This window comes from Calonectris borealis, chromosome 9 (genome assembly GCF_964195595.1).
Source record: "Calonectris borealis chromosome 9, bCalBor7.hap1.2, whole genome shotgun sequence".
NCBI classification, from domain to species: Eukaryota; Metazoa; Chordata; class Aves; order Procellariiformes; family Procellariidae; genus Calonectris; species Calonectris borealis.
The window spans coordinates 3507012-3524564 of NC_134320.1; the positions used below are offsets into that span (position 1 = coordinate 3507012).

The 17553-nt window shown below is 45.1% G+C and overlaps 1 protein-coding gene across 6 annotated transcripts in view; it reads left to right on the plus strand.

The window, feature by feature from the left end:
• DGKD (diacylglycerol kinase delta) overlaps positions 1–17015 on the plus strand; it is a 72817-nt gene extending 55802 nt beyond the window's left edge. For 3 of the 6 annotated variants that reach the window (XM_075158007.1, XM_075158006.1, XM_075158004.1), the window contains 13 exons: positions 710–806; positions 1726–1836; positions 2631–2727; positions 3507–3614; positions 4234–4347; positions 4757–4891; positions 7967–8118; positions 8902–9013; positions 9180–9272; positions 9643–9762; positions 10102–10219; positions 11470–11600; positions 12755–17015. In XM_075158007.1, the coding sequence (XP_075014108.1) occupies positions 710–806; positions 1726–1836; positions 2631–2727; positions 3507–3614; positions 4234–4347; positions 4757–4891; positions 7967–8118; positions 8902–9013; positions 9180–9272; positions 9643–9762; positions 10102–10219; positions 11470–11600; positions 12755–12844 (1478 nt within the window). In that variant the 3' untranslated portion in view covers positions 12845–17015. Of the gene's footprint in view, positions 1–709; positions 807–1725; positions 1837–2630; positions 2728–3506; positions 3615–4233; positions 4348–4756; positions 4892–7966; positions 8119–8901; positions 9014–9179; positions 9273–9642; positions 9763–10101; positions 10220–11469; positions 11601–12754 lie in introns of those variants that run through there. The other 3 variants (XM_075158005.1, XR_012674805.1, XR_012674806.1) reach the window with 3 other exon arrangements.
• Positions 17016–17553: the final 538 nt, after the last annotated feature.

Consider the following 17553-nt stretch of genomic DNA (forward strand, 5'->3'; position numbering starts at 1 on the left):
TTGCAAGGAGACACTGAGCTCAAAGTAACCTTGAGAAGGCTGATAAGGTGATGCTGAGAGAGGTTTCTGAAGAGTGGGAGTCACAGGCTGGGAGCAGCAGTCCCTTCATGTGAAGGCTGAAGTCACTGGAGGTGCACAGACCCAGCAGAACTCCCACCTCCCACATCTTGTGTAGCAACTTCTCCCCTTTACCGTGGTGCTGTCTTTCCACCTCTTCCCCCAGATCACTTGTTCAAATTGCTTCTTCTGGAAGCAGGTAATTTCCTTTCTCTCTGACAAAGCTACTGTTTGTGGGTCGCCAGCTAATCATTTAAGAGACAGGAGGCAGTAATTCTTGGGCAACTTGGAGAATAACTTCAATCCTGCTCCTCGCTCTCTACTCATTGAAGCAAAGACGTTGGATGTCTCACCCTAGAACAAAAAAGCTACTGCAGTGAATACACTCCTATTTCCCATTTCCACGTGTCTGTATAACTGGTGTTAGGTGATACCCTGTCAATCAAAAACCCTGCAGGCAGCCCCAGAAACCTTCTCCTTATCGAGAGAGCTAAGCCGTCTGGAGTGGAAGAAAGCGCTATTGCTATTTGCTTTCCACAGTGAATGACAAGAGTTAATATATTCTGCGCTGTCGTCTTGTCTCCGAGATTGAAGTTACCTGTTTTCTGCTTATTATCAATCAGACTCTTCCCTGTGGTCAATTTTTCTACAGATATCCGTGCTGGCATGTCTGGTTCTTTGCCTGGGAGCTCTGTGATCAGCCGATTGTTGATCCATGCTGATCCCTTTAACTCTGAGCCTGAAAATCTGTGAGTATGCCCAGGAGGTTGAAGGGATGGAGTGGGCGTTTCCAAATGGACCTCAGCAGAGAAGCAGATTAGTTTATAGAGCTAAATAATGGACTGCAGCAGCCCAGAGTTATGTAAATGAATTCATACGCTGGGTGCCAGTGAGGATCAGCTTGTGCAGTTATACATGCAGTGACACATCTGACTCATGATAGAAGATTTTTAGGTTTTAGGTGAGAATGAAATCTAGCTCAGTCTTCTCCATACGCTTAGAGATGACGCTGGCTTCCACTTAGTAGAGAGTAACCTGTGGGGGAATCACTACCCTTACAGCATGGGCAGGTCACAACAGGGGAGGCAGCTGGAAAATGTGATGTGAAGACTTTGCCAGGCTGTTTCTGCTGAACTGTTCAACAGTAAAAATCCAATGATAGAGAATTTAAGGTTTTTTCATGGGATTCAGTGCCCATGAGATGAGTAGCTGATACTTTCGAGCTCATTTGTCAGGCTCTCTGTAGATAACACCTAATATATATATACACAAAATATATAAATAGATATAAAGATATATAAAGTAATTAGCATTGTTAATGTGTTGTGAGACCTTTTACACAACGCCAGGAACCAGCAAGGTAGCTTTTTGTAAATGGAGTGTAGGCTTTTGAGTATGTTTCTGTGGCAAGAGGAGAACTGCAAATCTTGTGGCTGTGAAGTCTCACAGACAGAGGCTGCAGGCCAGGGACCCCCGCTCAGCAGCCACTTTTATGGTATTCCTTGTGGGTTTTAGGCAGTTCCCAGCAGTGCTTACCAGAGCACCTTGGCATCTTGTCATTCACCTTTTTGTGGAAGAGAATTATGAGGTGGCCAGAGGGGGCATGTGAGATGTATACCAACTGGTATGTAGACTTAGGAATGGGAGTTTTGTTCTTGTGTTTGGCAGTGAATGTTACACAGAGAAGTGTGTCATGAATAATTACTTTGGAATTGGACTGGATGCAAAGATTTCTTTGGACTTCAACAACAAACGTGATGAGCACCCAGAGAAATGCAGGTGGGTTTGGCTTTGGCTACTGTCAGAAGTGATTGAAACCACTTTGTTTCTGTGCGGTTTTGAAGCCAATTGTGCACAAATGTGCTGAATAGGTATATTGTCAATCTTGTTATTATATTCTATATATGGTTTTTATATATATATGTATGTTATATTGTCATAATCCTCCTTCAAGGCTTGAAATCATGATGGTGGAGATTAGCTACTAATTTATTACTGTTTCGTTATGCTGTTGTGGCTAGAATAAGATCTTTGAGTAGCTACGTCAGTGTGGATTTAGTGCATTGGTTTCTATTTACTTCATGATCTCACTTGGATTTTTCTGCTGGGCTTGCTATTTAGCTATAAGAGAATCCCATCTCAGCTCTAAATGCCACGGAGGCCTTGATTCTAATTTAATGCAAACCACAGGTTTTGGCCTTTTGAATACCTGGGCAACTACAGGATGCTTTGTGTAGCCTGGGATTGGTACATTTGTTATACTTGAGCTAATACTGGAAAACGCTGTTGATGTCCTGGTCTACAAGATTGACAAGTTCTGTGCCAGGGGAATCTGTGTATGTTTCTGGTAATGTGTGTTACTCAGTCATCCTCAATTCTGCCTGACATTTATTTAAAGGGGAGTAGTTTCCTAGCACAAGCAATGAGCATTTGAGTGCTTGATCCTTTTGGAAGCAAAGCACCTTTGTGTTTTAGGACATAGGAGGTACCATTTCAATGTGAGGGTTTTTTCCCCTCTAAGTGAAAAGGTAAATGCTTATGCTAACTTTTTCTCTTTTGATTTGCTCCCTTAGAAGTCGTACTAAAAACATGATGTGGTACGGAGTATTGGGGACAAAGGAGCTGCTACACAGAACATATAAAAATCTGGAGCAGAAAGTCTTGCTGGAGGTGAGGAATTAGCATGCCCTTCTGTTGCTAAAACTGGGATGCCTAATTGCATCTCCTTTAGACACTTTGTCTTTGGCATGGTGGTTCTGCTTGGTAACATTAGGGTGTTTCCCTTGCGTGCCTGATACCATGTACTTTCTGTATCTCACCCTGAGCTAGCTAAAAGAGGCTTTTCCTGGTTCGGGAAGATAATTTGTATTCTCAGCCTGTAAGGGAAATGTCTTCCTGCTGGAAAGTATTAGCTGTCCCCAACTCAGTATTCAGCATAGATAAGATTGTTATGTTCTGTGTGGTATCTCATGTGAACACATAATTTTAGGTAGTAGGTGCAGTGGAAAGCTGTTAGTTTAACTACACTATAATATGCATCAAACGGGAAAAGAAATATTCTTGTATGGGTCACGTACAGCATAAACAGGTAGCTTGCAGGAGTAGACCCTCATCACAGCAGACTGCATAGGTGTTTCAGAAGTTTTATTCCCCTTTCTGGAGGAATAAACCAAGAGGCTTTGCCAAGCCTCTCAGGTGTGCCCTGTTCCTGTTTGGGGAAAAGCAGCAACAGTATCTCTCTAAAATCCATGTCTGCCAAAGGAGAGGTGGTTCATGAGACATATCCATTGATATGTTCTACTCTGCTTGACCAAGAATAAACTGGAAGAAACCTGAATTAAGTTATTAGTAAGCTGTGCAGGCTGTTTTCTGTTCTTAGAGCGTGTGCTCTGGCAGCAGGGGCTGTCTCCTGCTGTGCTAAGAGTAATGGTATCTTCTTTTCCGTGCAGTGTGATGGGAGGCCAATCCCTTTGCCCAGTCTCCAGGGAATCGCCGTACTCAACATTCCCAGCTACGCAGGAGGCACCAACTTCTGGGGGGGAACCAAGGAAGATGATGTGAGTATTCTTTACGGCAGTCCAGGAAGTGTTTTACTTACTGTTGGTTTTAAAGTCATAGCCCCTGAGAATAGTGCTTGGAAGAAGAGGGCAAGGGGCATGTCTGCACGTACTTTCTCTGTGAAGTGGATACGATACTGAAATCCAATCTCCAGCAGCTTCGAACTCAAGCAGCCTGTAGTGATTCAGAAAAAAAAGCACAGATGCTGTCCTGGGCGTTTGGACTTCCAGGAAGTGCTTTAGATTGACCTTCTCCCCTCAAATTACCTGAGAAGTAAAGCCCCTTGAAAGCAAAGGGAGTTAGAATCAGTCAGCAGCAGTGTATTATTTGAGATGAAAAAGTGCTTACTCTTATAAGAGTAATTATTGCCTTGTGGCCTACGGCCTTTGTGTTCGAATTATACTTTAGCTGTCGTTGGAAGCACAGTGGGAATATTGAGGCTCCTTTTTCTCCCTCCTAGCTCACTGCAAATCTTCACCTTCTAGCCTCGTTAATTTTATACGGATTAAAAAGCACAACTGAAAGCCAACCCCCAAATCTTCACCAATAGGGGGTAAAGGAAACTACTCCAACAGGGCTGTATGTCAACTGAATCCTCTCTCCTTTGTATCTGGCCAGACATTTACAGCCCCCTCCTTTGATGACAAGATTTTGGAGGTGGTGGCAGTGTTTGGTAGCATGCAGATGGCAGTGTCACGAGTGATAAACCTACAGCATCACCGGATTGCACAGGTATCAATTGCTTTTGTGAGCTCTTCTTGCCTCCCCCATCTCCAGTTTGTGATGTTTATGCCAATTTCAGTCACTAAGCCCTCCATTGTGCTCTCCCTTGTCCATGGAAAGAGCATCCACCAGGGCTGAAAATTAGCATGTCCAGCAGCAGTTTGGGCATGGAATTGTTTGCTAGTGTTCGTTGTGGTAGGAGTTAGAGCAGCAATTCAAATACAGATTTGTAGTCCAAAGGCAAAGCAAATGGTCCCTGCCACACAAGGGCGAGGCGTGCCCTGCCACCCAGGCACGTGTGCCTCTAGTAGCCCTAAAGCTACAGTATCTGGGGAAGTGCTTTGGAAAGAAAGAGAATGTCTCATGCTTTTAGAAAACCACCATTTTAGAGCTTCTCTGATGCAGTCACTTCTTGCAGTGTCGGACGGTGAAGATAGCAATCCTGGGAGAAGAGGGAGTTCCAGTGCAAGTGGATGGAGAAGCCTGGATCCAGCCTCCGGGTTACATTTGGATTGTTCATAAGAACAGAGCACAGACCCTCACCCGAGACAGGGTAAGAGCAGCCTTGCATACACCATGTAGTACACACGTGTTTCGATGTCACATGCTCCTGGAGAGCATGGCAATGGCCACACATGAGAGTTTATCTTTGTGAATATAGGAAGCATATTTTGCTACGCGCCATAAAACTTTTTGGAAAGAACGTGATTAAACTTGCATTCACCATTTGGGAAATCGCACAAATAAGGTTGTTTATGCAAGCTTATTTTGCTTCCTTTGCTTCCTAGGTGCCTTGTGACAGTGTTTCTTAACACGCTTGCATGCTGTTTTTCCCACAGGATGCCTGCCTCACTGAGTGCTGCGGATTGTCTGGATTCAGCTGTTCAATATCTTAATTTCTTGTTATTGTTCAATATGTGGCTTATACCTCGTTGACCAAGTAAAGCAGTGTCTTAATGCCTTGTTCAGCAGTGTGTGTCTGTCTCATCTCATAATTTTCAAATATATCTGATGAGTACCAGCACATAAGGCAGCGTCCTTGCCATTTCACTGTATTACTGAATGGTAGTAAGCCAAAGGAAAGGATAAAGGCCAGAAAGGCCTTGCTGTGGCACAAACAGGCTTTATGGTTCCTCCCAACTCTGTAACTGTCCATGCATAAACGGTTTAGTTGATAGCAGCTCTTAATACTTTCCAGCAAATTGAAGTCCTCTGCAAAGGACTCACCTGCTGAATAACAAGAAAAGAGAGAACAGCCAAGAGGAAGAAAGGGAAAGCAGCCTGATACAGGCCTGAGGCACATTGCCTGGCTGGAAGTTACAAGTATGATGGCATGAAAAGAAAGCAAAGGTGGGCGTACAAAGCCCCTGTCATGGTAGGACAGGGCAATACCCAAGACCCCTTGAGCTAGGAGAGAACAGTAGGTATTGATCATAGAATCATAGAATGGTTTGGGTTGGAAGGGACCTTTAAAGATCATCTAGTCCAACCCCCCTGCAATGATCAGGGACATCTTCAACCAGATCACGTTGCTCAGAGCCCCGTCCAACCTGACTTTGAATGTTTCTAGGGATGGGGCATCTACCACCTCTCTGGGCAACCTGTGCCAGTGTTTCATCACCCTCATTGTAAGAAATTTCTTCCTTATATCTAGTCTGAATCTACCCTCTTTCCGTTTAAAACCATTACCCCTTGTCCTATTCACATTGATTTAACAGGCTGCCCAGGGAAGTTTAACAGGCTGCCCAGGGAAGTGGTTGAGTCACCATCCCTGGAAGTATTTAAAAGACGTGTAGATGAGGTGCTTAGGGACATGGTTTAGTGGGCATGGTAGTGTTGGGTTGACGGTTGGACTTGATGATCTTAGAGGTCTTTTCCAACCTTAATGATTCTATGATTCTATGAATGTTGTGGAGAGGAGGAGACAGGAATAGTGCGCACAGTCCTTCCTGGAGGGTAAGAGAGCTTCTGCAATGTCACACTGAGACTGAAGGAGGTAGCACAGAGAACAAGGGGGAACAGGATTCCTGCTGTAAAGGTGGGAGGGAGGAGAGGCAACCTACGTGTGGGTATGGTGGGAAAGGTGGAGGTAAGGACAAGAGGTAGAGAGGACACACAAGTCCCTAGTGAGTGTGCTGTGTGTTTTGGGCCATCTGAAGCCATGGCTATGATTGTGCCATCCCACTCCTCATTGCCTGCAAACCCAGTTTTGCAGGCATGGAATTGCTGCTGAGGAAGAGGTTCCAGTTTTGCAGAGGAACGTTCAGATTTTGTCTTGACTGTGGGCTTATCCTTATTTTTCCTGCTATCCTTTTGATCGTCGTTGCACACCCATTTCTTCACAGAGCAAATCTGTCCTATGCAGTAGATCAGGTAGGGTCCTCTCTTCACGTGTGTGACCCTGTACCTTTGGTGGCATTTTTCAAATGTGATTTGGGATATTTAGTTTCCTAAACTGAAGATGGAAAAACTCAAATTCCCTCATGTGGCCTCCTCAGGACCACTGAAGAGTCATCAGCAAGGTTGAGATCAGCAGATAGCTTGCACTGAGCTGGCAGACCCTGGTTTTGGCCTGTATGAGGAGCAGTAGGGGAAGGGAATGCTTTACCACAGGGCTTCACAGGTATTTGCAGACACCGGAGAATGGCGTGTCCCCAGAACCTTGGGTTGTCCCCAAAGGCAGTTGTGTTCTAGGGGGCACTGGCTTTTCTACTCCATCCGTCTCCTTTCTCTACCCTTAGTCCTGTGCTCCTTACCTAGTCTGTACTCATCTCATTTGACTTCCTAGGCCCAGGATCCATGACTACCATTTTCTTCCCCTTTCCCATCCACCCATCACACTCAATCTCCTTTCCTTTTCTGGCTCCCCAAATGCTGATTTATTTTTTTTTCCCCATGAAGACTTTGCACCCCTGTTTGTTATCCTCATCATCTTGTCTGAATTATTCTTCCTATTTCAGTCTTCCCCTTCCATAGTCCCTCCTCTTGTCTAACCTTCTCTCTTGCCATTTCATGTGCTCATTGATCCATCTCTCCTTGCCCTGAGGCTCTGTGTTTCAGTTTTCATTCTCACCATATCCAATTTTGATCCTTCGGCATTGGGTCTGTTTTACTTTTTCCTGTACCACTAGCTGATGCCAGCAGGAATATCAACACGGGTGCAAGTGGGACAGGTCCTAGCTCTGAGTTCAGCAGCTTGTCCCACCAATTACTGGGGAAGCCCAGTTTACTTCCAGATAAGGAGGAGCCTTGAACATTTTTAATTTCCAGCTCTGAGATGTCACTTGAAGAGGTGTGCAGTAATACTGAAGGGTAGAAGCGATATAGCTACTCAGAGAAAAGGCTGCCACCAGTAGGGAATTGGTGGATTTTGCTAGTCTGTCCCTCAGAATTTGCCTAGCAATTTTGACTAAAACTAGGCTTAAGCAAAAATTAAGCCAAGGCAAGCATGTGGCATGGAAAACTTCAGCCCAGACAGCTAGTTAGCAAAGTTATAAGCAGCTGAACAACTGGGTCCTGCAATGAAAAGTGTGTATATCAGATTTACATGGTTTACAGGCATAGGCACAGCCATTGTTTTTTACAGGAGCTTATAAGGTATCTTATAGATTGCTTGCTGTGTTTTTAGGCATTTGAGAGCACCCTGAAGTCTTGGGAGGACAAACAGAAGTGTGAGTTGTCCCGACCCTCCTCTTTCTCTCTGCAACCAGAGATCATGTCCGAAGAAGAATCCACCCAGATCAACCAGTTTGGTCAAGCTGCAGGTGCTCTGATCCACAGGTGGGACTCAATTTGCTTTTGGTGAATAGAGCCCTCCTTTGGTGCCTGAAGTTCTTGTCCTACTCACTGTTCCTGGAGATGTTTCTGTTCACTCTTATCTTCTGCAGTGCTGGTCCATGTCACTGGGGGTAACATTGTTCATTATGCACTGTCCCAGCTGCATGAGGACTGAAGTCAAGTAAACTTTCTTAGGTCATTCTGAACAAAAAATGTTACTTTCATGAGCAAACATGGATCCTTTAATCCTGAAAGAACCCCTTATCTTTGAATATCAATGATTTTTATGAGCAATGAAACAAAGGCCTCTCTAGGAGCTCAGATGACAAGTTGGGTTCTTATAACCCTGATGTGCAGCAGAGATTTCTGGAAGAAGTCACTGTGTGCTCACCTGCTCATCTTTTACTCAGACATTCAGCTCCTTGGTCTGGGCCTCTGAGAGAAGATTCCCAGAGTCACATCAGAGAAGTGTTAATTAAACTGCCATATGTGCAGCTGCCTTTCACGTCACTGTGGCCATACTAAAATGTCCAGGTCGTACAAACTGGTCCCAACTTGCGTGCAGAATTGAATATGCACCTGGAGTTGTGCATGTGAAATCTGCCTTGCTTCGCCTATGCATGCTCACTATAGCAGGGAGAATTGCCCTGCTTTGCCAGAGGCTGTGCCCCTCCCATGCTTTATCCCTGCTCTTGTCACTCAGATGGGTATTAAAAGGAGATACCCCGTCAGAAAAGATCTCCTGCTTTGAGCATATGCTGATGCAATCTGTAATTCTCTCTTTAGCATTCGGGAAATAGCCCAATCCTATCAGGACATGGAACAGGAGCTTGCCCATGCTGTCAATGCCAGCTCCAAGTCTATGGACAAAGTCTACGCTAAATCCAAGTCTACAGAGGTACTTCACTCACTTGGCATCTCCCGTTTTGTCCTTGTTCCATAGCTCTTGGTTTTCCTTTCCGATTGACCAAAAGTAGGCCTTGCTTGTCTAAGACTTCTTCCTTTTGACTGCTCAGACCTCTGCATTTCCAGGCTTAACTTGCGCATGAATTGCTTCCCTGCAGGGTCTGAACTGCAGCCTTGTTGTAGAGATGGTGAATAATGTCAAAGCCCTGCATAATGAGACAGAGCTGCTGCTGGCGGGCAAGATGGCGCTGGTAAGAAGCACAAAGCAGGAGTAAAGCAGCCTCTCGCTTTCTCTCCTCTCCTACTGTTGCCTTGGCAAGCAACATTTTGCCGGTCTTGGTCGTCTTTGTCTTTGTAACAAGTCAGTTTAAATGTTATCATCAAAGAATTAGGATGGTGTTGCTACGTAGCCATGATGAGCAGTCAAGCTAGCTTATATGGAGTTTGGAGCTCATAAACGATGAAAATCATTAACTTGGTAACGTCTGGGCAGAGTGCCTGCTGTGCACCTCATTTTAAAAGGAGGAACTGCTTTGTTAGCTAAGAATTTCAAGGCAAGGGCCTGCCTGTGTGTTCCACCATATGGCTTTTAACTCTGCTTTGCTTCCATTTCTGATCCAGCAATTAGATCCTCCACAGAAGGAGCAGCTCCAAGCAGCCCTGGCAGACATGGACCTCCAGCTGAGGAAGCTAGCAGACATCCCTTGGCTGTGGCAGCTTATGGAGCCTTGTGATGAGGAGGTGAGGAGGACCAAGGCTGTATTTCCCTAGCTGTTCTCTTTTTCACTAGTTGGCTGTGAGTGTTTGACTTCCTGTGAATATATGACTGATGTGAGAAAAAATCATTAAGAAGGAAACTTGACTCCCTAGGGCTAAAGAAAGTAATTTCCTGCTAAGGTCCCTTGCCTGACGTGGGATCAACTTTCTCTGTTTCCTTTCCTGTCTTGATCAGAATGAGTTTAGAATTTTTTTTTCCTCTCTTACAAGGTCATGGAGCTGAGCTTGACAGTACTTGTTGCTCTTGGTCCATTCCAATCAGTTTATAACTGTTTGCCTGATTTTCCCTTTTTGTTATTACAGAACCAGATGCTGGATTATTCTAAACGGAGCCGCAGTGGCAAATTCCGGCTAGTGACCAAGTTTAAAAAGGAGAAGAACAACAAAAATAAGGAGACTCATAGTAGCATGGGATTGCCGGGTACCAAGTCTGCTCATTCATTGTGTCCCTTTGTCACATCAGTGTGGTCACACCACTACCTGTTCTCTGTCTGTTTCCTCTCATGTTCTCTCCTTCTTCTGTTTCAAGTGCATCTGCCTTTTCTTGGAGGTCTAGTCTGTCTTTTTCACGTGGCAAAGTAGCTTATTGCTCCATTCTGTCTAAGTCATGATCCCCTAGTACCACGCAAATATTCCTGAGCAGAAACAGGAGGTACCCTCTGAAGAATTCTGCCTACATCCAGGAATTTTCAGGGATATTTTAGGGGGTGCTTAGTGAAATGAATTTGAGGATTTTGGCATTTTAGGTATCAAAATGACTGTGGAGCCCAAGTCCGCATAACTCCGGTCTTTTCGCTGCTAATTCTCTGTGATACGGTTAATGATGTTTTTCTCATTGATTCACCCTCAGGCTTTAATCAAGTTTCATGTCTAATTGGCTGGGGATCAGCATCACCACAGGTGCACCCTGACCTTTAATCCTATCGGTCAGTAGCTAAAAACTGGCCTTGAATCAACAAATTGCCATTCAAGACACTTTCTCTCCAGTTGGGTTAGTTGATTTTTGGTTTATACTCTCCTTATGAAGACTTTCTGCTAAAATTCAGAAGTACTACCTGTTCTGCGGGCTCCTGGGTCCTGTCCTCTGCCGTGGAGTTGCGGGTACAGTCTCCTTCTGTCTGACAGGCTGGTGCTCATTCATTGCCTCGCAGAACTTGGGAACTTTGTTATTCTCTTATTTAGAGGTTGTGCAAGAAGGTGGAAGTCTAAACGCTTCCTCTCTCGCTCAGGCTTGGGGGAGAGAGGTTGCCATTTTGTTGACTGAGCACAAGTGCTTGTACATAATAGCTAACTAATCTGTGCTTGATTCTTCATGATATATTTTACAAATCTGTTGTTTTGTAAGCAGAGGAATATCAATGAACTTACTCTTCTTAAACACGTGGGTAAACTTTAAAAAGCATATCCAATCCCATCAAAATGACCACGCACTTCCTCCTGGCTTTACTGCAGCTAGCCTCTGCTTAAGAGAACACCTCTTACCTTTCTCTGCCCTACCTCCTTTGTTTGAGACTGTAGCTCATGCTACCAGTCCTTGCCCTCCCCTTGGTCTGAGGCTGTGGTACTGCTTGCCCTCCTTCTCTGGCACTGAGAGCTGATGGTGTCCTCATCTCTCGCTGTCTTCTGGGATTCTGGGTACTCAATGCACTCCTGCTTTTCCGTCTCTAACAGTTCACCTCTGGGGAACGGAGGAGGTTGCGGCCTGGCTTGAGCATCTCAGTCTTTGTGAGTATAAGGATATCTTCATCCGGCATGACGTCCGGGGCTCTGAGCTCCTGCACCTCGAACGGAGGGACCTCAAGGTACTTTTATGATCAGCTCATGAGAAATAGCCAGCTGCATCTGCATGACCTTCTGTGCTGAATGTGCTTGGAGGTGGTCTGCCCACTGTTCATTCCACGTGCCTTGGCAAGATGAACGGGTTCATTGCGGCCTCATTTTATTTTCTCACCATTTCAGGTCACCTGATTTTTAATAGCAGGGACGTAGAACAGCTAGTTGAGGGACCAGCTGTCCAATTCTGCCACAGCTTCCTGGAGATGTAATACAGTCCAGCACACAGGTTGTAGATAGTGTTCTTGAGAGTCTCTGATTTTAATGATGGAATGGAAGTTTTCAACTTTTCAGCCCCTGTACCATCTTTGCAGAACATGCTGTGACTGGGAAAATTTGGTTCTTAATGTCGTAGTCACTGGGCAAATAGATCATTGCACTTCTTTGTTACAAGAAAAAAAATCATCGTGGTCTTTAATGAGGCTGCTAGATGGAGAAAGTCTTTTTAAATAGTGCTTAGTAACCACATTGCACAACGTTGCATCTCCTCACCGGGAGATGCTTTCTCTACAGAGAAAATTGAAAGTGGTGGTTATTTGCATGTGCAGGAGACTTGTGTCATCATTCTGGTGACTTGCATATAGCAGAAAAACACTTTGTTGTAAAGTAGTGCATGGCATTTGTTGAATGCCCCTTGGATCTTCATTTGTGATTTTGACCATCTGAGGTTTGCTGTAATCTGTGTAGCTGATTCCTCTGCATGCCATCCAGCTACAGCCTGTGTTTTGCTGCATGGTACCCAAGTGTTCACACGTTTATTTGATGTGACCAGTGACGGCTTTGTTCTTCCTGCATGTTTTGGCTTAGGTCCTTGAGATCCGTATGCTCTTTCTGTTCTCTTGCTTTGGCCTTTAACAGTAAAAGCAATTTGTGTTTCTGGCTAACGGTCCGCAGTTGTTTCTCTCCATTGCTCTGTGCCTGCTCTGTGTTCATTACCCTGTCATGCTCTGATAGCTTTTTGACACGTGGTTTGAGGTTCCGTATATAACTGTCAGGTTTGTAATCTCTCCGGTTGGTTTCCTCGTCTGTCTGTAACTGGCTGACTAGTTTGTAACCATTGCTTGGCCCCCTGGGATCTCCCTCCTGCCTTTCTCCTAAGGTAAGGTTTTCTCTTTTCTTCCAGGACCTGGGTGTGACCAAAGTGGGTCACATGAAGAGGATACTGCACGGGATCAAGGAGCTGAGCCGGAGTACTCCTGCCAGCGAGGGTTAGCCTCTGTTTTCACAGCCTGTGTCTACCATTCCCCCTAACTGCACAGCAGTCACCTCACAGAGCAGATGTGCTCACAACTGTCTCTGCTGAACAGCCAAACTGTAGCTGTTCGGGGCTCATATCAACCAAGCATGGTGCTACCTTTTTTCCTGAGGGGTGCGGCTGCATCCAGTCGAGAGGCACCTTATCTGCGGTCAGGCAGAGCCTCCCGGAAGAAAACTCACTTGCTGTTTGAAGAACCATGTCCTCCGACGTGGGAAGTTCTGGTTCCAGTGACAGTGCAGGACTCCTGAGAATTGCAACACAGCTACCTTTACTGGATAACTTCATCACAGTAGAATTATTCAGGGCAAAAGATATATTGGCCAGTCTTAGTTCAGGAGCATCTGACGGTCTTTTCAGACCCGAAACTTTCCCGCTCATCTGTGTGTCGCACCTGTATCTTAGAGCATTTAAGTGGGACAAAGCTTGTCCTTGTGTCTTACTAATCCCTTTTTAATGCACCTGTAGTTGCATGTGATTTGCATCAGAAATTCAAAGCCAGTACAGACCTCTTGCTGATGAATACCCAGTGATTCTCACTCACTCATGCCTTGCAACAAACAATGCATGTGGTTCAAACAGCGGTTCGCACCAGCTTGCGGGGTCTTCCGCAGGGCCTGGCTCTCCTCTTCCAGCCAGTGGCAATGGTACAACCTTTAGGTTTTCAGCCATCAGAAACGATTGTTCAGAAATTCCTGTCAGTAAGAAAAGACAAAATTCTGGAGAGCCAAAAGATTACAGGAGATCAGCTCTGACATTCCCCCTTCTGATTCATCTTCAGGAGCCCAAATGAAAGGGAGAGGAACGCTAACTAGCTGTTTGGGCTATGCGCGAAATGTAATGCAATGGAGTGAGGTATGGGACAATTTGCTCCGTCTTGGTGGGGGGAGCAGCATGACTGGCAATGGCCAGGAGCGGCTTCCTGCCCATTTAGTGCCACCTTCGTGGCCACAGACAACAGAGCTGTTTTTTTACTTCAACTTGCAGTGCAGAAAACTACTTCTGTCACAAAAGATATGATTTATCTGTAGTACTTGCATCTTTTCACCTGTCTTGGTTCTAGTGGCTTTTCCACCTTGCTTCTCTCTCTTGCTGCCTTGCTCCTTCACTCCAAGGTGGATACCAAAAGATTAGGGTGGCTCAGTACTCCTGGGTTGTACCCCTGAGAGAGATATCATGTGCTGTCAAACATCAGGGCTCCTATAAAGCATTGAGAGAAGGAGGATTGTTACTGAGCAGATGAGCATCGTAATGAAAACTGGAGTATGTTGATAAATTGCCTTTGGTACCACCAGCAGTGGAGCATGGAAAAATTAGTGCCTCTGAATCAGAGTTCCTAGATGGCCTTCAAATTTCCACTGTATTGCCTGACCCCAATCGGGTGACTGTTAAAGCCCGAAGACCAGCATGAATAGCTATATTGCCATGATTATCACTGCGAAGGGAATTCAGGAACATTCAGTGCTGTAAAGCTGGAGAGACAGCAGGAATTTTTAATTACTTTGTGGTTTTGTATGTATTTATTTTTTTTATTCTTACAGAGTGGCATCTGTCTGGCTATGGCTGCAGACAGAAAAATGGCCACATACACAGTGGCATAAAAGATAATTTCCTGAGGACATCGTTGTTCTGTGTTATTTGTAAGGGTTTTATCAAATTGACATCAGCTTTCTAGTCTAACAGCAATCAGTCAAGTTATTTTATGTAAAGACTTGTCAGCTTAAAAAGGTTATGGGCTGATTTCATGCTGGGCAAACTCCATTGCATTCTTTAAGATTTCACCAAGTGTTATTCTGACTCTCCCTATCTGTTTTTAACTAGTTGTCATTCACCCACATGTCTTCACTCAGCGTAGTGAGTGACAGGGTTTGCTCATGAGAAATTAACAGTGCTTAATCCAGCTACCAAAATTTCTGATATAAATACTATGGGGACTGAGCAAGAAATATGTTTAGCTTTGCCCTGAATTTGTTTCTCCTATCTATACATTGGCACTTGCTTCCATAGCCATATTTTTTATCACTATAGCCCCCCCTCACTGTATTGAATTCCTGAGGTATCAGATGAGTAAGAATTGTAGACATAATGTATTTTCCCACTTGCTTGTTGAGGCACAGAGCAGCATCTGCATGAGAATGAGGAGAAACTTCCACTAAGGAGAGCTCAGGACGCAGCCATCCTTGCGGGTGACAGCAAGGTGCAGCCTGCTGCCTGTCCCCAGGAGTGTGCGTGGCTAGGACATTCACGTGCCTGCCCAGGAGAGTGCAGCAGGGAGCACAAGGCAGGTGATAACTCTGGAGAAGAGGTGAGATCTGCGTTTATTCCTGTACGCGGTGAAGGAACTCTTCTTACTGTGAAGTTTCTCCAGGCAACCTCATGGTTAAAGGTGCGTAAACCATATGCACTTGCCTTGCTTGCGTAATTGCTGGGGGATTAAATTCTTGCCTCGATAGAAACAGCTCCTCTCTGCTCTTCTGGCTCAGAGTAACAGGGGAATCCAAAGAGTTTATAGATTCAGGCATGTTCCTTAATTCTTGCCATATCTGTAGAGGCCTGGTGGCCGTTAGCCATCTCCTATGAGTGATGATGCCTGCACAGACCAGTCTTCATTTCTTTTACTTCATGATCTGTCGTGTTGATGGATTCAGATCCTTTTTGTGTATGTGCACATTTTATCAAAGGGTTCATAGCCAGTATATTCCTGTCTATTGCTTCCTGGAGGCGGGGAGGGAGTTCTACCTTCTTTAAGAGCTAGAAAATGGGATCCACATTTAACCTGCGTGCCTTTGAATATGTACTAAGGTTTATATCTAACACAAGGGTCGTAGCTCCATGTGTCTCACTGGGAATAATGCAGATTTCTGTCGCAGAGATTTTGTGAATAGATGAGGACAATTTGTGTCAAACATCAGTGAGAGCTATCTGCAAAGCAGGGAGCCAGACTGAACTTCTGGCTGTGTTATTCTGAGTTCCTCTTCTGGCATCTGATAATTTTTTGTGGGAGAGAAACTCAGGAAAGACAATTAGACAGTAAAAAAATCTGCTGCTTTGCCAAAAAAGAGACTCTCCTCTGCAGTCTCAGGTAAAACACCAGCTTGAGAGAAGCTAGAACTGCACATATCGCGCAGATGTGTAGCCTCTTAAAAAATGCTACTCATGTGAAAGGCGTGCGGCACCTTCTGTTTATCATCCCTCGCCCTTGGCAGTGATGCTGGGGCAGTGTCTGCGGTGAGCTGGGCGTACAGTTTCTTCTGCTAGGAAGAGGTTTCAGCATGTTATCTCACATCCTGGCACTGCCCTGGATATTTAACTTTAATGGCAGGTTCTGGGGGATAGCGTACCCTGTGTTACGATGTTCGGTTCCGTGGGAGTGCATGCAATGGAGACTCGAGGGAGGTTTGGCCCGTGAAGCAGCTATCGGCAGCATCCTGCTCCGGGATACCTTGGGGAGGGCTGTTAGTGCTAATGCAGTCTTTCTGGTTTCGCTTGTGGGATCTTAGTGCTGAGAAGGCGCGTCCCCCACTGCGGCAGGAGCCGGCTCTTTGCAGCAGAGGGGAGGCGTGCCGCTTGGTGCCCGGAGGTGCCGGCCGGGCCGCACAAGAGCCAGGCACCCGGGAGCCTCCAGCTCTGCCGAGGCCTTCAGTGCCAGTCCTGGGAACGTTTCTGCACCCAAATCGTATGGAAAGCTTTGTTCGTTGTTTTAGTATTATTTAAAAATGTGCATACTATCTATGTGATTTAACAAAAGACTGTTTACACGAAATATTTTGTATCTTAAGATGTGTGTACTGTAAAAAGACAAAAAAAAGGAAAGGATGAAAAATGATGTTTTTCTACAACTGTCAGCAGTGACTGCATCTCTATATCATTGTCCATCGACTGTTGTTCCTCAGGGGTCTCCCCGTCATTCCTGTGATCCTGTCAAAAGCATAGGGAAGCAACTGAATCCCTGTACAGTCTTGGGAAGAAGGTTTTGTGCCTTAAAAATGGGACCTGCTTCCCTCCTATTTATTGTGTTAATTTATACAGTGATTACCATGGAAATGTCTCTTGTATTTTTTTTGTATATAGTTTACTGTTGATTGTTGTAAATAAGTTTTTCTTGTATATAAAGTAAACATGTTTCTGAGCTTCCAGTAAAGATTCTCTGTTACTGATTTCATTGTGTGAGAGGGCTGTGGAGCCCGTCTGGTGGGAACCAGCTAATAAAAATCTGTGCTGTGATAAAATGGCTTTATCCTGAGTTGCGTCAGAAGTTCAGAGCTGTTCCTGAGAGAGGACTGAAATGGTAAATGTGATTGCTGTAGATTAGTTTTGTAGCATTTCTTTGCATTGGTTTAATTGGCGTGGAGTAGAAGACATCACGTTGTTTATTTTTATTAGCTCTATCTCTGCAGCGAACAAAAGAAGAGGTGTTTTAAACGTGGTGGCTCCACTGCAAACCCACAGGTAGATGGGGAGGCACCCCCAGAAACTCAGCAGCGTATTTGTTGGTTACCTCCATGTGTTGTAGACCTCTCATCGGGTGGTGTGGTGTGACCACGTCTTCCTGGTCATGGCGGTGCAGTCCCTGATGAGAGGGGACAGTTGTTTCTCTACTCCGCTTGGGCCTCTCTGCCTTCAGTTTGTTGCAGGCAATATATACGGTAACTGGAAAAGTGAAAGTG